Genomic DNA, 22,778 nt, shown 5'->3' on the forward strand with positions numbered 1-22,778 from the left:
TTCCCGAACCCTCTCTCACTGCACCTGGCCCTGTCTGTCTCTGCCCTTATTACAATTTACGACCGTTAGGTCACGTGTTTCTCCTCACTAGACCCTGTCAAAGCTTGTCGCATCAATCATTATTAGCCACCACTTAGGTCCCACATTACCCTCACGTGACCCTGTCTGTTACCGTTACGTTAATTAGTAACCATGGCCACGGGGAGCCGTACTGTCCCGACATCGCCCCGTACTGTCCTTACACATGTAAACATAAACACTATTTACATGGAGGTTAAGGAAAAACAGGAATTAGTTATTTTCTGCAGTTTAAGCTGAATGACATTTTTCAAATAATCTAACCTTTTCAAAACATACAGGTGTTCCCTACAAATAAGAGAAAACATGAATTTTTAAATCAAACTATTTTACTTAACCCTATCATACATTCATTAATGTGAGCAAATGCTATTTTCGTATTTTTTATAGCTTCGTCTTATTTATGTCAAACGAAGCCTTGCAAACACGTTGAACATTTTTCACACGACTCATTAAAAATATTTATCATTGTGTCGATAAAAGTGGACAATGGATCTTCCAGTAGTCGTCGCCGCCTCGAATGCCAAGCTGCGCTTTGCTCATTTTGTCCCGGAGTCGGTAAGCATTGTCAAGGGCCTTGGTGGAAGGCGCTTTATAAATCCAGAATAGAATAGCATGCTGAATTAGTACTATCCTACGCATTCACCAAAGCCCCCAAGGCATGAGCATCCGTGGCTGAATCCAGAGTACAGTCTTGTTCTCCTATATCGCGGTGGTAGTTGCGTTCCTGAAGAACACCGCGTTATGGAAAAATCGCGTTATAATAAATCATATATAAATCTTGACTTAAAGCTTTCGTTACTGCAGAAATTCATACTCTTTGGGTCTTTCGGTAAAGTCACGTAGATAGAAAAATATAAATAAATCACTAAGTTTCGATCACAACACAAGCAATCGTCTTCAGGTGAAAAAAATACAGCAGGCAAACTGCTGAGGCAGGAGAAATATAGCGAGAGAACTACTGCAGCAAGAGGTTATATAGGTTTGAGATGAGTACAACCCAAGGGTAAGTGGGCGGGGCTACAGATGGAATTTACAGTAATATACCTCGGCCATTGTATTGCTAGAGATTACCATGTCAATCTGTTAAGGTAACTCCATGACTACGGTGCTGAAGAAGCCATTGTATTGCTAGAGATTAGAGATTAGCATGTCAATGTGAGATGGCTCCCGCAGCAGCGGCTGTGTTAATGAGACACAATCAGCCTATTAAACAACGAGAGCCACCGCCACATCGAGGAAAAGGGAAACAGCGGCTATGTTAGTGAGTCATTTAGCCTGTTAATGTAAAGTCGGAACTAACTGTTAACATCGGCATCACAGCAGTAGTTGCATTGGAGAAACCAAGCGACATGTCTCAGACCGAGTTCGTGAACACAAGGCGGATCTGAAACACGGCTAGGACTAATACCTTTGCCATGGCTGATAATTGTTTTAACGCTGTGGGCACACATGAGATTGATATCTCCAAGATGAAGGTACTATGCAAACCCACTGGCTATCAACAAAGATTTGTTCATGAAGCCATCCAGATATATAGACACAGACACAATTTTATCCGAAAAGATTGGTACAAACTAAGCAATAATTGGAAGGATGTTATTAACCAGGTAAACTCATAACTGGCTGTGATGCTTCCATCCTCGAGTAATTTGCAAAGATAATGTCAGCCAAGAGGTTGGGAGGAGCAGAGCGGGAGAGATCAGGGCTGCACCATGTATACAGGCGGGAGAAGCCGGGGGACATAGACAAGTGATTCAGCTGTCGAGGGGAATGTGTCTTCCAGTGGCGGCCACACCATCCCTGGGCCCATAGTGCGCGGGCACGGGGGGCACGGGAACGTCCAAGTTGGGGTCCTCCTTCCCCATGACGGAGTCGATCTGGTTGGACTTGCCCAGGCTCTTGATGACGTTGAAGTTGGAGCGTGCGGTCTCAGCGAGACCGCTCTCGAGGAGCCAGCCCTCGCACTCGCAGTCCGGATCTCCAGCCAGCAGCGCGTTCTCCATGGCCGTCTGCATGTAGCGCACGCCCACGAGCACGGAGAGCTGCGCGTAGGGTCACATGCGCATGGAGGGAGAGTGGTCGGTCGGTCGTGTGGCCGTACAGACTTTTGGAGCGAGCGCTCTTGATGAGCACTTATGAAGGCCAGCATGGGGCACGGGAATGGGGGGGGGGGGGGACGCGCTGGCGTTCGTTCCCGAGCCAGATTCAAATGCTTTGTATGTTGAACTTCGTTCACACCGTACGTAGCCAACCGTGCCAATTGGAGGTGCGAGGTATTACCAGCATATAATGACTTGGCTCCAGCTCGGTACGCCAAACAGCCAGTGGATATTTAAAAAAAAAACCCCACCAGTATTGCGAGGGACCCTGCTCTGACTCATCTCAGATGCGGCAGTGGAAAAGGAGCCAGTGTCCCCAACATATCGCGAGACGCGCTTGACTCGGCTTTTACCCACAAAGCCGCCGCCGCCGCGTACCTCGAAGAGCCATACGAGCAGCACGGTGAGCCCGACGTACGCCAAGATGCCCGTGTAGTGCTCGAGCAATGCCTCGCGGCAGCCTCGCATCCACAGGTTGAGCTCCTCGCTCAGGTAGTCATAGTTGTAGTGCGCGGAGCTGTTGGTGATGCCCTGCTGGATGCAGGCGCGTGGGGAGTTGGGGTTGCAGCAGCTGAAGGGGACCCCGTCCACAAGGAACTTGCCGTCCACGTTGCTCTTGAGACGGCTTGGGCACCGTGGGCCGAGGGGCAAAGGGATGACAGGCAAGGGAGGTGAAGGCAAGCAGAGTGGTTGGTGGGTGACCGGCAGAAGGGGGTGGAATTTGAGTTGGAAACAGTAAAGAGACGAGGGTCTGTTGTATCATCCAAAAATTTGACATTTATATAAAATTCCATTTTATCTTTCTATAAAATACCACGTCTGGCCAGGGTGACTCAGCGTTAGACTGAGGAGCGGCTCGCGATCGGAAAGTTGCAAGTTCAAGATCTGGCTGAGGGTTGACTCAGCCCATTATCTATACAGGGCCGATATAAGATCAGTACCACAAAGTGGTACTGATTTTACCACTATCACGACCCCTAGCACTACTCCCACTGCTATCATTACCCCTACCGCTATCAATACCCCTACCGCTACCACTACCCTTACCGCTACCACTACCCCAACCCCTATAACTATCACTATCCCTATTACTATCACTATCCCTACCCCAAGCCCTCCTTAACGTCTCCCACCTGTTCTCCTGTCGCCATTACTACAACACCCACTTTTAACAACAACCACACTCCTTATTGCGTACCACTGTCGCCTTTACGTGCCATTTTATAACTGTCGCAAAGCGCCTTGGAATAAGGCTCCACATGAAAAAAAAGCACGTTGCGGTATTCCTACGCGATTGAACAAAACCGAGGCGAGATGTGCCGCTCACTCGCGCACGTCCTTGGAGGCCATGTCCAGGTAGCGCACGCTGATCCACTGCAGCTCGAACCAGTCGCGGAAGCCGCTGTTCCCGCAGCAGTGGAACTCCATCTGCAGGAGGTCGATGCTGCGCTTGATGAAGCAGCGGCCCGGCACGTCCGTGTCGCGGTAGTAGTGCATGGCGTTGCGCAGGCCGGCCCGCAGGGCGTCGTCCAGGGCCCCGCGGGCCCCGTAGCACATGAGCCCCCCGGCGAGCAGGCACGCGGTGAAGACGAGCGCGCACACCTGCGGCCGTGGCACAACGAGAGCGGACCCCCCCCCCCCCCGCGCAGGTATAGCTGTCAACCCACACGGTTAGCTCCGTATTATATTTTTTTGTCTATTTGTTTGTGTTTCTCCCTTGTGATGGGACTTTGTAGGGTGAACGTTGAGACTTATAAGGGCACGGGGTGAGCAATAAGATCTGAATTGGTCTGTAATAAGGTCGGGCACAGGTAAGGTGTTGCCAGATATGCTGCTCGCTCAACGTACGTACGTCATCGTCTGGGATCCCTCAAGGTCGAGTATGATGATCGTCCGTGGACAGCGACGGTGGTCACAGTTTGTGAGGATGTGGGTGACTCATGAGGCCAATCCTAGAACCACGTATCTTGTATGTATGCAGTGGTTCTCAAACTTTGGCGACTGAAACGCCTTGTTGAATTTTGTTTCATCCGTGTAACCCCCCTTGCCTAACCACAATATTGTTCTGAGAAATAAATGTTTGAATAATGAACATCAATATTTTAACCAATTAATGTATGCACTGTCCAGTGCATACATTATCAGGACAGTGCATACATTATCAGAGTTATGTTTTTTGTTTGCATTATTACTGCAGGTATTGTGGTCTATGCAAACATGACTCCTCGTAAAAAAGATGTCAGTTTAGTTGCCAGATAGAAGGGTAAAAAACCAATTATCAGTTAGCAGCTAGTTAGGATACCTCACAAAATGGATAATTGGTTAAAATATTGATGTTCATTATTCAAACAGTGCATACATTATCAGAGTTATGTTTTTGGTTTTCATTATGCCTGCAGGTATTGTGGTCTATGCAAACATGACTCCTCGTAAAAAAGGTGTCAGTTTTGTTGCCTAGATAAAAGGATAAAATAACAATTATCATATTTTTTACTGGCAAATGAGGTACCAATTGTGTAGCTGCTAACTGGTCTTCTCTTTTTAACGCTGACTAATTGGAAGAGGTGGGAGTATTCACGCTTTACCCCACGGCACGCTAATTAAACAACTTTTATTTTACAGGTTTCACTCGCTTTATGCGGTAGTAGCAGATGCGTTCCACAAAACGGAGGGCACACAAAGCAAAACGGCACGAGGAGACAGCTGCCTGCCGAGGAGCACACACAGTACGCACACACAATGTTGTCCCACGTCCGGCCGCATAGCTGCATCTGAGTGAATTCAAACTACATCGTATAAACTTGAAATCGTATAAAGCGAGGGAAATATATACCAGCGAAAACCCATTGAGATATGAGCAATTTTTCAGAGGTGACCTGGCCACACCTGATGGTAGCTTATCATATGTGGGAATTTATGGTAGCCAAATAATCTAAACGCACATTTATAAATGCAGAGTGGGGCAAAACTGGAAGACCCGGAGATAAATCCATATGACCACTGTGGCGAGATGTTAACTACCTAGCCTGGTATACAGGAGGCCATGGATTCGATCCCGACCCTGACGCCTGTATATTTGAAGTTTGCATATTCTCCCCGTGTTCGCGTGGATTTTTCTCTGGGTCCTCCGGTTTGTCCCTCTAAATTTAGAAACATGCACTTAAGAGTATTTGGCTGTTATAAATGTGCACGTGATTAGCCACTTCATTGAGCTATCATGTGTGGCCAGGTCGCTTCTGAAAAAGAGCTGTATAGCTCAGTGGGTCTTACGTGGTAAAAGAAAAAAAATGGACATTTTAGAACTCCACCACCTCTTGCGTACCCAGCGAGGGAGATACCATCTCACCAGCGCGGTGCGACCTGGTGATGGAATCACGTGGTGGAAGCAGTTACACTGCTGGGTGAATTGTCATGAATTGGCATGATTCAGGGTTGTGAATTGCCTCTGTTTTTCCTCTTGTTTTGCAGGGTTTAAGGAACCTATAACACGTGCAACAAAGACGGGCACTGCATCGCGCGCTGAAACGCCCTTCCTTCCGATATTAGGAAGCCACTGGAGCTAAATCATCTAGTTTGAAACGCATTTCTTTAGAACTGATTTTTATGTTTAGTTTGTTGTCATTTGCTTGCACCTCCGATTAGCGTGGTGGGCTACGTATGGTGCGAAAGAAGTTCAACATAAATGATACAGACATAATTCATAATTGGAAATACGGTAAAAGATTATTACGTGCCCACGGTTCTTTGCATGCATGGTGAGCATTCGCAGATTCCAATACTGTACCTAGAATGAAGAATTATATTATTACACCCAGTCTACTGTACTTTTTTTATCAAAATGTGTGAAACTACCAAACCCAGTGGGCTGCAAGCTGGTAAAAAGATTGTAGTACAATTCAGCGGGTTTGTAAACACATCTGTGTGAATCCTTAGCTGACAATATATTATCTTCACAGATCGGTCTCTTCACATAAAAAAAAACATTTAGAGTAATTGTCACGGAACCCATCAGCCCCACGGCCTTCTGGGAGTGCGTCATTTCAGGGGCATTAATTCAATACAAGCAAATGTTACACTGTGCTTATATTCTCCGCTCGTGATGACTGATTATTGCATGTGAACCTTTCACTGTTATCCCTTTGTTTCCAACGTGAAATAATACTTGTTAAGGAATTGAACAAAACATTCCAATGCAAGATCCTCCTAGAACACCAGTCGCGAGACTCGGTGAAACTTTCCCAGATGAATAAATTACATTACGATTGCTATTTTCAAACAGTGAATTGTTCTCTTTTTGGTCATATGGTACAACATTTTTTAAATATTTGTATACAAGTGTAAATATATGAAACGTGCCATAAAAAAACTCAAAACACCAATTCAGGTGTTCTCTTGTACAGTGGCGGCTCCTGCAAAATCTCTCAGGGGGGGCAAATGTCTGGATGATTGATAAGGATAAGGTCCACCCATGCAATGGATAAATTAACAGCTTAAGCATGTAAAGACAACTTCACTTCTTTAATATTAATGAAAAATAAAGTGACTCTTACAATACATCTTGTTTGTTTCTATACTCACTATTAAAACAAACCACTCAAGTTTATTTTATTAAAGATTCCACTAGATTTTGATTTAAAACTTTCGTGACTGCAGGGATTCATCTTCTTGGTTCTTTCGGTAAAGTAACGTAGAAGGGAAGTAATAAAATAATAAAAATAAAACATAATAAAATTATTCTCACGACGTTTCGGCCACAACGCAAGCAGCCGTCCTCAGGTGAAAACCAGGTCCGTCGAGGCGACAGCGTCTGAATGAAACAGCACACGAGCTTGGAGCATATATATAAGCTGGGCGCCTTGACAAAGGAATTTGCATATCAAGAGGAATTTAGCATATTTATGGGAAATGCAGGAATGTGATTAGTACTGCATATGCATGTGCATTATGCAGGATTAACAGCATCAAAGGGAGCTGCAGTTGCTGCTGCTGCTGCCGTTGCTGCTGCTGCTGCTGCAGTTGCTGCTGTTGCTGCAGTTGCTGCCTTATCCATTTTAATATAACACTATGTATTATTCTACCCACCCTAATGTGTATCACACTGCTATATATTTACTATACAATTACGACACCATACATTACTCTGCACACTGCACCATGCCAGTGAGTGGAACGTTGTGGCCGAAACGTCGTGAGAATAACTTGCGTTGTGGCCGAAACGTCGTGAGAATAATTTTATTATGTTTTATTTTTATTATTTTATTACTTCCCTTCTACGTGACTTTACCGAAAGAACCAAGAAGAAGATTCCACTAGGTGGCGATAAATGATATTGTTGGATGAAACGTGCTTACGTATGATGACGTAAGCACGTTAGGGCGAGCCCTCCCGGAAGCCATAGAGAATGCATTGGAGCGCCCCCCGTTCGAAAAAAAACATCTTTGAATGTAAGTCTATGGGGCCACTCGGGGCGATTCTCAGCCGGAGTGAAATCGCCCAAAAAGAGGCGGTACTCCACAGAACGTGACATGACGCTGATTGGACTATATCCAGAGGCTGCAGTGATGGCTAGCGTGACTCTGTGGTTCAATGACATTGGTGGTGCGTCGCCCAATCGCCCTAATGAAGAAACCGCCCCTGCTCTTGTATCTGTAAACGGCATGCGGTCGGTATGTTTGCTGATAAGAGAACACACACTCCTTGTTAGCGTTGTCTTAATTTGTCTTCAGTTACAGCCTCGCCGTGCATGCCATTGTCCATAAAACATGTTTTTGTAAACACATGCCATTGTGTTGACATGTATGCAAATTCAATCAGCAAAATTTGAATTCAACCTATGTCGCTCTGCTGGCATGGGAACGCCTGGGAATTTCCCAGGAATAGCTAGAGTCTGTGTATAGCAGTGTATAGTAGCGTAGTGTATAGCAGTGTATAGTAACGTAGTGTATAGCAGTGTATAGTAACGTAGTGTATAGCAGTATATAGTAACGTAGTGTATAGCAGTGGAGTGTATAGTGCAGTTGTGTATAGTAATGTAGTACTGGAGTCTGTCGCCAGGGAAAGGGAGGTCTGGGCCGACCTCCTCAACATGCTGCCGCCGCGACCCTCACCAGGACGAGCGGCCTGAGAAACGAACGGACAATTCAACCTGTTCCTAATATTCACAAATTGGCCACAGGTTTGAGTATGAATAGATGACCTACACTCTCGCGGTGATGTCGAATAATGTTCTTCTGCAACCAGTGTACACTGCCTCCGAGTGACACGTGCACATTGACAAAGAAACTGGAAGCAATGCTGAAAACGTGCACGGAGTGGTGTGGAAAAAGGCATTCTTGTAAAACTACACTAGCATAAGTACCCGGCGTTGCCCGGGTGAAAAATATATTTCTTAATAACCTTACATATATACACAGATGGGCTGCTACCCCTGCCCCCCCCCCCCCCCCCAGCCACGATCTCCTCGGCCGCTGTGCAGTAATATGTACGGCCTATAGTGTGGTGGGGTGTCGAGGCCTAGTACCGTGCAGAGCCTCCGGCCTCGCCTAAATTGGCCACCCGGCTGAGGCTGGGTACCGGGGTCGTTACCCCCCCCCCCCCCCGCGCTACAATAATACTGTCTAATCGCTATAATTTTATTATCTACCGACCCTATAATAGTAATAGCACACATTGGGGTGTGGGGGGAGTGAAGAGGACGTGAAACTTTGATGAATTTACCTCAGAGTCGCGTGGTGGGTGTCGAGGCCTAGTACCGTGCAGAGCCTCCGGCCTCGCCTAAATTGCCCACCCGGCTGAGGCTGGGTACGGGTGCCGTTCCCCCCCCCCCCCCCCGCGCTACAATAATACTGTCTAATCGGTATAATTTAATAATCTACCGACCCTATAATAGTAATTGCACACATTGTGGTGGGGGGGGGGGGGGGAGTGAAGAGGACGTGAAACTTTGATGAATTTACCTCAGAGTCGCGTGTTAATGCGTGCGCATATTTTTTACGGGAATTACCCTGCAGCGAATGCGTCGCTACCCGTTGCCAGGGGCAACCGCCGGACCAATCGTGTCTCGCAAATCCTTCACATTTCGTCCAATGAAACTGCGTATGGTCCGGCGCCACAGACACACACACAGACAGACAGATTTGCGATTTTATATATATAGAAGACGGGAAGGAAGAGGAGCACATGTATCAAGAAACAAATACAAATCAGAGGCATCGCATTTACTGTGAAGAAAAGTGACATCGGGTAGGACGCACCGCAAGGAGGTGATGATGGCTGATGGACAAGGCAAGTGACAGAATGGCAACAATGAGATCAGTTCATGTTCAGCTTTTCGACTTTCACACACCGCACTCAGCGTCAGACTTCACCTCACACAAGGCAGCAGCGTGGCTTCTCACGCGTTGATCATCTGTCATTTTTAATATCACAGTGATAACCCCTCCTCTTTCCAAATTTCCCCCCACCCCCACTGGTCTCATGCTGCCATAAGTAAATCTCACACGACCTATGATACATTAACACTCGTTTTTTTCTCCGTTTACTTGAGAGGTCTGTCAACTGTACGCACGGTTCGCCGCTCGTTGTGCGGAGGTTAGCGGTTCAAATCCGGCAGGCCACCCTGGTTATTACTGTGGTTGTGTATAAACGATTAACTACTAGGCACCATCTGCTTCAAGGTGGACGTTGGAAATCCCGTGACGGGTAGGCCACCGCGTGCCGGCGTCACGGCCAAAATTAGCCAAATTCGAAAACTGCTTGCAAATGACTCAATTGGGATTACTCGCAGTAGAAATCAACGCCACCCCCACCCTTCCCTACCGGCCGACTAACACCGACCAGGTGTTGCTTTCACCTAGTGCCTCGGCACAGGGGACAGCTGTCGATGGAGAGGGAAGGCAGGTGCTCTTCGAACTATTTTCGATGAGCTATGAAGTAAGTTGCTTTGTCGCGTGTGAAGCGAGACGCCCTCCGACAACAATTATCATGCTGATGAACTCCACTGTCACACGATGGGACAAAACGTCGCGCGGCCACAGCAGGACGACTTTGGTGGCCGTACCGTGTAGGGCAGCAGCACGAGGCGCCAGCGGGACACCTTGGCCGAGTCGGCCGTCGCAAAGTCGTGGCAGATCTTGCCTCCGAGCAGATTGATGGCGCAGGCCAGGAGGCCCACGCCCAGCAGGAGGTTGGGGAGGCCGTGAAGTCCCGCGCCGCCCTCCACCATTAAATCCGCACGCCGGCGCAATTCCACCTGAGGCAAAATACACCAATGCCAACAACCGCCATTCGCCACTAAGTGGCGGTGACAACACCACGGCGCCTGTGCCAGGCCCGGTGCGCTTTGAGGCCACGTGAAGTTGTCGGAGGATCGCCGATAGGAGGTCACGGGATAGACCCAGCGAGTGCCATGGGGTTGACTGATTGAGGTGACTGGCAGATGCACCAGCTGTGCCCCCGACTGTGCCAGCTGTGCCACAATATACCATAGATGCCATAATCACATAGGCACGTCTCTGTTCTGACTTTAGTCGTGTGCCCAATGGCAGGATCTTGGCTTAACGCCCTCTATCATGTCAGATGTTGGCATTTCTTCTTCATGTTACTGTAGGGCCACCTTCCTTTAAGTTACTCTTTGGTTCTTTCGGTAAAGTCACGTAGAAAATAAAATAAAATAATAATAGAATACGACGTTTCGATTGCAACACAAGCAACCATCATCAGGTAAGAATGAATGAGAAAACAAACCTAGTAATCTTAGAAATATAATGCAATACAACACCAGGGGCGGTTTCTTCATTAGGGCGATTGGGCGACGCACCACCAATGTCATTCAACCACAGAGTCACGCTAGCCGTCACTGTGCCTCTGGATATAGTCCAATCAGCGTCATGTCACGTTCTGTGGAGTACCGCCTCTTTTTGGGCGATTTCACTCCGGCTGAGAATCGCCCCGAGTGGCCCCATAGACTTACATTCAAAGATGTTTTTTTTCGACCGGGGGGCGCTGCAATGCATTCTCTATGGCTTCCGGGAGGGCTCGCCCTAACGTGCTTACGTCATCATACGTAAGCACGTTTCATCCAACAATATAATTTGTCGCCACCTAGTGGAATCTTTAATAAAATAAACTTGAGTAGATTGTATTAATAGTGAGTATAGAAACAAACAAGATGTATTGTAAGAGTCACTTTATTTTTCATTAATATTAAAGAAGTGAAGTTGCCTTTACATGCTTAAGCTGTTAATTTATCCATTGCATGGGTGGACTTTATCCTTATCAATCATCCAGATATTTGCCCCCCCCTTGAGAGATTTTGCAGGAGCCGCCACTGTACAACACAGAGAGTCGGCTAACACAACAGTCAACACCCCACCTGGTTGATTACATTCTTCCAAATAATGCTAAATTTGAGAGAGAGACAATACATAGACACGGAGACAACATAGACCAACACACATGCATAGAGACACACACACAAAGACACACAGAGCGAGACACACACCAAGACAAACAGAAAAACAACGCCTCTGTGTCGAGGCCTTAATAGAGAGACCGGGAGGGGTTGGGGCAGAGAGAGAGGGGGAGGATTGGGGTAGAGAACAATGAGAGAGTTGTGTGGAATTCCGGACCAGAGTGGCCGAAGGAGAGACAATGGACTATAAACAAACCAGCACGGCAATAATTAGAGCAAGAAAATCGGAAGTTTGAGAAAGAAAATTTAGTAAAATTAGGAAGTGTAATGCAATGCAACACAGAGAGTCGGTTAACACAGCAGTTAACGCATAGCCTGGTTGATTGCGTTCTTCCAAAAATTGCTAAATTAGAAGTTAAGTGTGAAACAGACAAGCAAGGAAAATTTCTAATTTTACTAGGGCCTCCATGAGGCTCTTTCCTTCAACTCTCTCCTCATTCGTCTTGTCAGCAGAATTTCTCTCGCCAAATGCTGCGTTTCCCATGGCAATCCTGGCCTTAAATCCCCTTTAAGCATCTGCCATCTTCTGTCAGAAAACGACTCAGAAGCTTAAATTTGTCTCATTGGCTCTCGCCGCTGTCCATCCACTGTGATATTCTTCCAAACTCAGTGCCGGATTAAGCTAGTGCGGGGCTTGTAGCATATGTTATAAAGGGGACCTAAATAAAAAAAAACACAAATATTAAAACACATTTTTAACTTGCATAGTAAAGTAATTGTATTTTTTTAATTTTCTATACAGCTAGATAATACGACAAATTGCTAACCTTAAACACCCAGTCGTTCATAAAAGTTGAAGGCGGTATAATACTATAGTAATAGAGCAAGTGCAGAATTACCGTACCGGAATTGATAGCTTGAAAGCATTTAGCACGGGGCCCTTGAAAGTGCAGGGCTCATAGCATATGCTACTTTTGCTACTAGGATAATCCGGCACTGCTCCTACTTCCACCTCTGCCTGTGATTACATGACTCTTGTTTTCTGTATTCGTTCTCATTCCGAAGTCCCTTGCAGGCTTGTTCGGGCCTTCTACCAGCTTCTGCAGCCCCACTTCAGAAGTGGCCCACAGGGCTTTATCATCAGCAAACCTTCACAAATGTATCCAGTTCTATCCACGCTTCCCTCACCTCTGCTTCCCCAATCAAAGTTAAACTATATGTGGGTTAGCAAGCATCCCTGTCTCACTCCCCAACCAACAGATTCTTGACAGACAGGTTAGTTAGTTACATTTTAATACTTATTGTGACCAAATCGTTTTACCGTGATACAATATGCGACAATGACACTGCCTTCACATATCTGTCCTTCCACGTGTAGTGACGTTAAGGGGGCCCGAGGCATAGAGGCCAACCGAAATTCGGTTTTGGCGCCGAAAGTTGGCAAATGGCCTCTTTCGGCATACTTTCGGTTTCGGCCGAAAGTTATTTTTTTACTTTCGGTTTACTTTCCGTTTCGGCCGAAAGTCCATTTTTAACTTTCGGTCTGGTTTCGGTTTCGGCCAAAACTGATATTGACTTTCGGTCGTCATTCGTCAACCGAAGATCTATTTTTAGAATATAACGCTAGTGCTACGTCTATCACTCTGCCTATAGGCCGGTCAGTCGGCGCTAGGCAATCCTATGCGATAGGCTGCAAACACACACACATCAGTAGCAGTAGCAGCTTGGGAGTGAGGTTACAGCCGCAACCACGGTCTGCTAATGCATATATGACTGGTCAACAGACGGCAGCCTGTCTGGCTGAATGCGGAAAAACTGTTTCTTAACTACAACAATCGTTTGTTTGGATATAATTACTAAGTAAGTAACACCTAAAGATTTTATATTTAGCGACTCTTACTGCAGGCTTTGAATGATTAGTTCTAGATTTCTTTTTAATTAAAGTAGCATTGCATCATTACATATTTCATAAATCTTGTGTTCGGTAACTTGGGTTATATACCTTTCTGTTTCGGTCTCGGTCGAAAGTGTAGTTAAACGTTCGGTTTCGGCCGAAAGTAAATTGTTTACTTTCGATCTGGTTTCGGTTTCGGCCGAAACCAGAAATTCAGTTTCGGTCGGCCTCTATTTACCACTGCTGTTGTATGTGTGTATGTTGAACTTCTTTAGCACCGCACGTCACCAACCGTGCTAATCAGAGGTGCGGGAGAAGGACGACACACTCAACACAAAAAGCAGTTCTAAAGAAATGAGTTTGTCAATCTAGATTTAAAAGTGCATAGCTCAAGTTACTTCCTAATATCGGAAGGAAGAGCGTTCCAGACGACTGCAGAAGTGCATCTAGGTGCTACACGGCCGCTTTGATTCAGCTACCCACGCGTGCATTCATCCTCTCCCGGCGTCCTCCCGGATGGACATCGTCCTCAAGACGTAACCAGAAGAGCTTCCCTTGGCTACCTCAGGAAATGGGGGCCCTGGAGCATGACACCAAGCTCACCGCTTGGGCCATGTCAATTACAATCGATAATTATTCAATACAGGATGATGGCACGTCTTAATCACCTCTACGGAGAGATTTCGTCACGTGTCAGTCATGAAAACTAATTTAGGTACCCTAAACATCAATAAAAAAATAGACAAGCAGACAATGTCCACTTCATATACCTGTCTCTCCACGTAAACATTTAAAGTGAAACATTTTGCACAACTCATTAGCTCATTAGCCCCACGGCCCTCTGGGAGTACATATCAGTGTCACTGATTCAAAACTTTGGACCGGTTTTGATGTACAGTGTCTTTACCAGCAACGTCAAGCTTGCTGATGAATATGCCAGGATGTTTATAGGAAAGTTCGCTTCTCATTATGATATTGGTCCTATGTAGTTCTACGCAAAGTTGTATAGCGCACAACACAGAATGAACATTCGTGTCGACGTGGAGAGGATAAGCAACAAAACAGATTAGCAGATGTGTCTCCTTCATATATATCTGTCTGTCCACGCAACATATACCTACAGCATGTTCTTACTTATATTCTGCATGTCATCCCTGGTGATTACAGTATTTTGTCGTCTACTTGGCTAGGCCTCAGAGAGTTAAACGGTAGGGGCTGCCAATGTTTAGACCCTTTGTGCCCGCGTACCGATTTTCCATACGTACGTACAACAATTGTTTTTGTCCGTATGTATGTTGAACTTCTTTCGCACAGTATGCAGCCAACCGTGCTAATTGGAAGTAAGGGAGTGGAGGGGAAACAACAAAATGACATTTTAAGCGCCATGATTATCTCTGAAAGTTAATATGCGGTTAAAAAAGGGTGTAAATATTGGCAGCATACCACGTAAATCAGTAGGGTTGGGCAAGTATGACGTTCCTGTTCTGCTCTCACGTATGGCAGAGTGTTGTTAGCATGTAAGGGACCGTCCATAAATGACGTCACGCGATTTCGGACGATTTTTGACCCCCCTTCCCCCCTAGTCACACGGCGTCACAAAAGTCAGACCTCCCCTCAAATATGACGTCATAAAGCTCTATCCCCTCCCAAAAAATAAAACATGCTTCAAATCGCTTTAAACTATTGTCATTGTAGTGCGTATTTAATGTGGCGCTGCACTCTGATGTTGAAAACATTTATTCAAAAGTATATTTAATTAAGTAGAACGTGTTGTCTATATTTATTTAAAGTTGCGCATTTTGATGTGACGTCACATTTCTCACCCCCCCCCCCTCCTCGTCACACATCGTTACAAATGTCTGACCCCCCCCCCCCCGCCTAGGTGTGTGACGTCATTTATGGACGGCCGCAAACCCAATCTATTGACCATACGGTAAACCCGCTGCTATCTGCACTCCTGCAACTGTTGAGGAACATTCAAAACGACACGAAGCCCTCTCGTTGTGTCCAGCAGGACTTCCGACATTGGCTGGTCATTTAGCTCCCGGGACATAATTGCTGCCACTAGGGGCGGTTTCTTCATTAGGGCGATTGGGCGACGCACCACCAAAGTGTGAAAGGGACTTTTTCAATCACATTCAAAATCTCATTCAACCAGAGTTATGCTAGCCGTTACTGTGCCTCTGGATATAGTCCAATCAGCGTCATGCCACGTCTGTGGAGTACCGCCTCTTTTTGGGCGATTTCACTCCGGCTGAGAATCGCCCCGAGTGGCCCCATAGACTTACATTCAAAGATGTTTTTTTTCGATCGGCGGGCGCTCCAATGCATTCTCTATGGCTTCCGGGAGGGCTCGCACTAACGTGCTTACGTCATCATACGTAAGCACGTTTCAGTCAACAATATTATTTGACGCCACCTAGTGGAATCTTTAATAAAAGAAACTGAGTGGATTGTAATAATAGTGAGTATAGAAACAAACAAGGAGATGTATTGTAAGAGTCACTTTATTTTTCATTCATATTAAAGTAGTGAAGTTGCCTTTACATGCTTAAGCTGTTAATTTATCCATTGCATGGGTGGACCTTATCCTTATCAATCATCCAGACATTTGCCCCCCCTGAGAGATTTTGCAGGAGCCGCCACTGGCTGCCACCATGATATAGTGGAGTGGGGTCACACAAACACAAGTAATAGAAACACACTCAGCACGTTCATTAACACCGACTTAAAAGGAAACACAAATTTGATACTGTAAACACAAATATATACAAATTATAATAATAGACGTTATGCCCAATGTGTTGAGTTTCATTTGATGTCAGGCGACTAAAGTTTGACTTTGAAATCAGGTTATCAGTGCGGTACAACGTCGCATATCGGACTCGAATATGTGACAAGGTCGGATATGCGAACATCTATCCACAATGACAAGTTACCACTTTGCACAGACAATGGACTGGGTCTGGCCGGTTAACTGGCCAAGGCGGATATGCGACGTTCCACTGTATTTCCAGCCGGGTGCCTCATCCACAGCATTCGGCAGTGGCAGCCGTGTCTAGTTTGTTGTTCTTCCTCCGCACCTCCGATTAGCAGCACGGTTGGCTACGTGCGAAAGAAGAAATAAGTTCAAAATACCTACATACACACTACATTATCCACTACTATACACTACGCACATTACGCTTAACATTACACTCCTATACACTACTATACACTGCACTTACACTACACTATACACTACACCACTTTACTAAATTAAACACTCTTCTCTTAAGAGCTGCTTTTTGTGTTTAGTTTGTTGTCCTTCCCCCGCACCGCCGATTAGCAGCACGGCTACATAAGGTACGAAAGAAGTTCAACATACATACACACTACACTATGCATTATTATACACCACCTTATGCACTACCATACACTACGCTATCATGTCACTACTATGCACTGCACTATACACGACTATACACGACACCGCTGTACTAAATTGAAAACTCATCTCTATAACTGTTTTTTGTGTTTAGTTTGTTGTCCTTTCCCCACACCTCCGCGCTTGGCTATGTCCAGGTGCGAAAGAAGTTCAACGTCCAGACATACATACAGACAGACATACATACAGACATACAGACAGACAGACATACAGACAGACATACAGACAGACATACATACAGACATACAGACATACATATAGCCATACAGACATACAGACATACATATATACAGACATACAGACAGACAGACATACAGACATACAGACTGACATACATACAGATATACAAACATACAGACAGACATACATACAGACATACAGACAGACGTACTGACAGACGGAGACACGAACCTTCAGGACGGTGCCCAGGCTGAAGAGCAGCAGACCTGACACCACGGAGATCCAGTTGAGGATCCAGAGGATCTGAGCCAGCTTCACACGCTTCTCCTTGGTGAAGCGAACACCCAGCACTGCCATCTCGAGATCTTGGCCGGTGGGATGGGTGGAATTGGTGGAATTGGTGGGTCCGGCCCGGCCACAGATCCCCCCCCCTCAACCTCCACCCGATGATTGGGGTAAACGGGCTGTCAACACTTCCAGCCCATGGTGGACCAGTGTGTTGGTCCTAACTGGATCGACGAATGGCTTAGGAGAGAAATGATGTTGCAGCGGTCAAGTGGCCGGTTCCTTTTGGCTTTTCTGGCTCTCAATTTCTGCCGTGACATGGGGGTGGGGGGGAGCCTCAACGCTTGACTATCACCTACAGCTAGCGAGCTTAGCTTAGCTGTGATTGAGTCGCACTTTGTACCGGCGGCAGCTGTCGTTCACAGAGCATGCTCGAAGTCACCGAAAAGCTGGAACGACTAAGAGCAACAAGAGAAACGTCGGGGAGGGAGAGGCTTTGTCTTGGCCAGTCCTCGACACAACTCACACCTGAAGGAGCTGTCGCTGGCACGGCGGCGTAACGAGTCCCAAACGAATCCCGACTCGAGGAGAGAGAGGAAAAATAAACCTGGCACGGTTAGTTCACCTAGAAAAACACGCAAACAACTTGGCATGCTCCACACTTGAGAACCGCCTGCCAGTGACACGGCGCACTACAACCAACGAGCACTGACTGACTGACAGAGAGCCAAGTCACAAATTGGCTGAATGTACCGTTACAAGAGGGACAGACGCCCAAATCGCTCCTGCGGGTTGTGTTGCCAAGTTCACGTTTTCGTAGTTTACATAACACGGCAGCCATAATCTATTTACATTCTATTTATTGACAGTATCTAGTACAGCACATTTATTTATTCGCTATTTTTGTTTACCTTTTCGATAAGGAAATGTCAAATATTCTTCATATATCAGTCTTTGGTATAAAGACTGTACTCTTATTACTGCAGTAAATCGATGCTTATTAATAATATTTGCAGCAGCGTTGTTTAATGATTAAAGATGACTTCAGCACTCACAGCTGTACACGGAGTTTTGTACTCACCTACATGGATGATTCGATGATAAATACATGATCCCTTGCACAAGAACACCCTCTTTCAGAGAGGCCTACATAAACCCTATCCATATTTGTCTCAACTCGGATTGTTTTCCCGTTTCATTACCTTGAAGTGACTATCACGTACACGTTCGTAACATTTAAAATAGTGATAAATCCATTAGAATTCGAGCAAAGACTGGTTTTCGTCGTATAAGCTACTTCAAAAGTTCACTCATTCCCATGTACTTGTAAATCGTGACTAACACTCGAGGTTTGCGAATATCGAAAATGCACGTAAACAGAAATTGTCACAAATTTTAAAATAAAGCAAACAGCTGTTAGAAATAAAAACCCATTAAACACAACTCGACCTGTCATACATCTAAGGAAACATTTCTTTAAAGAATATTCGAATGTAACCAGTAAGGCAGGGCAGCAGCAAGCCGTGTGGATGTACACAGAGGGCAATTTGTCTAATGGGGCCTCAAGTGACAGCAGGGACAGCAGCAGCACAGACTCTAAGCCTCTTTGCGCCCTCGTGAATATAGCTGCGTGTGATTAATCCTGCACGCTTATTGCGGCCAGGGATTACTCAGTAGGCCACGTGTACATCAGCGCCTCCCGTATTGCTACTCCAATGCCCAGCTTCGTGACCGTTTCTTCAAGGAGGGCTTCTGCCAAGTAACGCGAGGTGTTCGCAGCGGAGGCCCATGATTGATCCGCATATATGCACCGTGTGTTGGATTTCTTTCGCACCGTACGTGGCCAACCGCGCTAATCGGAGGTGCGGGGGAAGGACAACAAGCTAACACACAAAAAGCAGTTATAAAGAAGTTAGGTTTTTTTTTATCTATAAATATAGTAATTTTTTTGGAGTATTGTTTTTCCTAAATTTGGCAAATTTGGACCCGGATGCCAGCACACAGTGGCCTGTTGAGAATGACGTCACGGGAACTTGAGCGGCCACTGTGAAGCGGACGACGCATATATTTTAGTTTTACGACTAATATCACCACAGTAATAACCAGGGTGGATGCTGCATTCGAGCCGCAGCAGCCTACAACACGCGCATTATGCACCGCGACTTAAACGAAAGGTCAAGATGGGATAATGAAATGTGAATCAGAATCAGGTTATTTATTTCTACTGGAGGAATCCGATGAGCTACAAAGCTCTTTTTCACAGAGGTCCAGGTGGGGCGGGTAAGATCGTTACAACAACAAACAATACAAAAACACGATAGCAGGGCAAAGTACAAGAAAGGTAAATAAATCACCCAAGAACACACAATACAACGAAACCATCCCCATTTCATCAGGAAAAGCCCACTGAAGTGGCTTATCATGTGGACATCTATAGCAGCAAAATAATCTAAATAACCTTTATGCATGTTGATTAAATGTGGAGAGAAAACCCGGAGAAGCCCAATCACGTGGTGAAAACAAGTTACTTTTAAACTAGATTCGAAGCTTTCGTGACTGCAAGAATTACTCTTGATTCTTTCTGTAAAGTCACGTAGAAAATAAAATCGAATAATAATAGAATACGACGTTTCGGTTGCAACACAAGCAACCATCATCAGGTAAGAATGAATGAGAAAACACAGACACTGGAACAGCATAGGCAGACACACATTCAGAGAGAGACACACACAAAGACACACCGAGCGAGAGACACACCAAGACAAACAGAAGGAAAACGAATCTGTGCCGAGGCCTTAAATAGAGAGAGGGGGGGAGGGGCCGGGGCCATGAGAGAGGACTGGGGAGGCGGGACCAGCCGACAAATGAGCGGAGTCACCAGGTGAACTACAGATGCAAAAACCATCAAGCACAAAATCCCGATATGTCCACATACATAGCAGCTAAATCAAGTGACTTATTAGAAACGTAACGTGACCTTCGTGATACTAAACTAAACTATTACTCCATCTTTTTTGTTACCAGGTAAGGCCCACTGCGCTATATAACTCTTTTTCAGAAGCGACCTGGCCACAAATTATATCTAAACAAAGTGGCTTATATCAGCCAAATACTCTGGTCGCATGTTTCTAAATGTGTAGGGAAAACCCGAGGACCCAGAGAAAAATGCAAGCGACCCTGGGGAGAACATGCAAACTCCAAATATACAGACGTCATGGTCGGGAACAAATCCACGACCTCCTGCATACCGGGAGAGGTACTTAACATCTTGCCACAGATGCTATCGATCACCTGAATGTCCCTGGGACATGAGAGCAGTCGCTTGTCAGTAGGAAACTCTACCAGGACTCAGCCAAGAGACCCCCGTGCCCATCTCCATCCCAAACGGGAGATCCAGAAACGCCTTGGGTCCCGTGTGTATCCATCCACGAGTACCAAAGCAGTGATCAAGTGTGCAAAAATAAGAAGACAATTTTCCTTCACCTCGCCTGGAAAACAGGAGGTCGTGGACTTGATCCCGACCCTGACGTCTGGTGTATATTTGGAGTTTGCGTGTCTCTCTCTCCCCGTGGTTGCGTGGATTTTTCTCCGGGTCCTCAGGGTTTTCCCTCCACATTTAGAATCAGCACGCGTTTAGAGTATTTGGCTGCTATACATTTCCACATGATGATAAGCCACTTCGTTGAGCTATCATTTGTGGTCAGGTCGCTTCTGAAATCAAGTTGTGTAGTTCAGTGGGCCTTACCTGATAAAAAAAATAAACAATTCAGTTTCGGTTTACTGCACATCACCCTGCAGCCAGCCACTTAAAAAAAAATTCTGTAAACTTGGTCAATTGGTAACAATATTAGGAATGCATCGGGATATGAGCCTCGTCCTGATGTGCGATGTGTCTATATTCCATATGTAGCCACGAGATGGCAGCAGACACTGCACGGCTCCGTGTGTGATTCTACAAAGCCTTCGTTTGGGTAGCGCCAAGTTTTGGGAACCGACCAAAGAAGGGCATCGCTGCTGGGTCATGAAGGGCGGTTGTGAAATAATGAACATTTATATTCAACTTGAGTCTCTGAATGCTAAGGATTTAGATATATATGGGAAACAGTACTACAGTTTGTGTAAAGGTATATAAAGTATATCTTACCTGGCACATCATAATCATCATTAAAACCCCCTCCAACGTCAGCCAGTCTGATCGTTCTCATGATCTTTAACCAAGATGTTTCCCTAAAAAATATGAAAACATGCGTATTATATTATTTATATGACCAGATAAGAGCCGATTGAGATGCACGTGGTAGGTGTGCATCAGCTATGTCCTGTCCGGCTGTAATTGAATTGGGGCATGGTAACTCTCATAAAGTTGATTACGTGAACATTTTTCGTATAAAGTTATGCATGAAGACATGTCGGATAATATGAATAACCTTTTTTTCCGATAAAAAAAACTTTGGTTGATATAGAAATAATCGAGGCGTGGTTAAAACGAGTTCCGCTGGAGCAGTGGCTTTGTTGATTTCATTAAGTTTGCGGAGCCAAATTTCTATTTAAAGCTTTCGTGACTGCAGGGATTCATCTTCTTGGTTCTTTCGGTAAAGTGACGTAGAATGGAAACAATAAAATAATAAAAATATTGTTTATAAAATAATAAAAAATATTGTTTATTATTTTGATTATTTTATTGTTTCCCTTCTACGTGACTTTACCGAAAGAACCAATACTATCTTAACACCTGTTATATTGCGAGAAAGGGTAAAACCTAATCTTATTTTTGACGCTTTGATACTGGCAGAAAGGTCCCATGATATAGCTGCTCACCTCGAGCTACAAATGCTCTGATACGTGTGGCATTGTCTTCGTGCTGCTGTTCACATTGAGGCAGTGGGTTTGATGCGTATTCTTGAGAGAGCAGACATTCTCGTTGGGGGTTGAGCCTCTAAACTTCCAACGAAACTCGAGACTGTTTACCGATCCCGGGGAAGACGAAAATGAACATGAAAAGCAACATTATTATCATGGCGGATGCATTTTTATTGTGACCTGGAGAGACATTGTCCCGCTATTCCTCAACATGAGTCGTGGTCGACCGTACAAGACACCACGTCAATCTTTCATATTGCAGGCAGCGCGAACTGACATGTGAAAATCATTCTGGGTTTGTTTTGTTGTATGCAGCAGCTGGCCATTGGAGGTGGATGGAGTGGTGTTGCTGATGGACGCTAACTAGCGAGTCGAGAACAACATCTTTTGCCTCTGTGGGTGTGGACGATCGTGAAATTCGCTCCTGGGCATCAGCTGGAGGGTGCCAGCGACAACGGGAGGTAGCGGATCAACGCACACGAGCAGGGAATGTGTCGGGGGCAGATACCCTGCTCGTCTGTGTACAATGTAGTTGGTTTG

General features: G+C 45.6%; 1 protein-coding gene across 3 annotated transcripts; it reads right to left on the reverse strand.

Annotated features, from left to right (window-relative positions):
* Positions 1-460: 460 nt before the first annotated feature.
* LOC133352683 (photoreceptor outer segment membrane glycoprotein 2-like) lies at positions 461-18,920 on the reverse strand. 3 transcript variants are annotated; one of them, XM_061568490.1, is made up of 6 exons: positions 18,460-18,920; positions 17,325-17,836; positions 10,240-10,431; positions 3,508-3,782; positions 2,559-2,805; positions 461-2,123 (listed from the first exon to the last, which is right to left on the reverse strand). In XM_061568490.1, exons 2-6 carry the CDS (start codon positions 17,448-17,450, stop codon positions 1,836-1,838), a joined length of 1,128 nt encoding a protein of 375 aa, XP_061424474.1. In that variant the 5' UTR covers positions 17,451-17,836; positions 18,460-18,920; the 3' UTR covers positions 461-1,835. The 3 variants fall into 3 exon arrangements, with proteins under 3 accessions (XP_061424474.1, XP_061424473.1, XP_061424475.1); XM_061568489.1 differs by having other exon boundaries at positions 17,325-17,985; XM_061568491.1 differs by having other exon boundaries at positions 461-2,090; positions 17,325-18,920.
* Between the last annotated feature and the right edge of the window lie 3,858 nt (positions 18,921-22,778).

This window comes from Lethenteron reissneri, chromosome 41, assembly GCF_015708825.2.
Source record: "Lethenteron reissneri isolate LAM-NWPU_2019-01 chromosome 41, ASM1570882v1, whole genome shotgun sequence".
In the NCBI taxonomy this organism is placed as follows: domain Eukaryota; kingdom Metazoa; phylum Chordata; class Hyperoartia; order Petromyzontiformes; family Petromyzontidae; genus Lethenteron; species Lethenteron reissneri.

What these genes read in the sequence shown, in the direction of transcription:
- LOC133352683 (XM_061568490.1), bottom strand. Translation starts at nt 17,450, where the DNA reads ATGGCAGTGCTGGGTGTTCGCTTCACCAAGGAGAAGCGTGTGAAGCTG. An exon ending in TCGTGCTGCTGCCCTACACG is followed by an intron (nt 3,783 to 10,239) that starts GTACGGCCACCA and finishes CCACGGCCGCAG; the next exon opens with GTGTGCGCGCTCGTCTTCAC. An exon ending in GCCTCCAAGGACGTGCGCGA is followed by an intron (nt 2,806 to 3,507) that starts GTGAGCGGCACA and finishes ACGGTGCCCAAG; the next exon opens with CCGTCTCAAGAGCAACGTGG.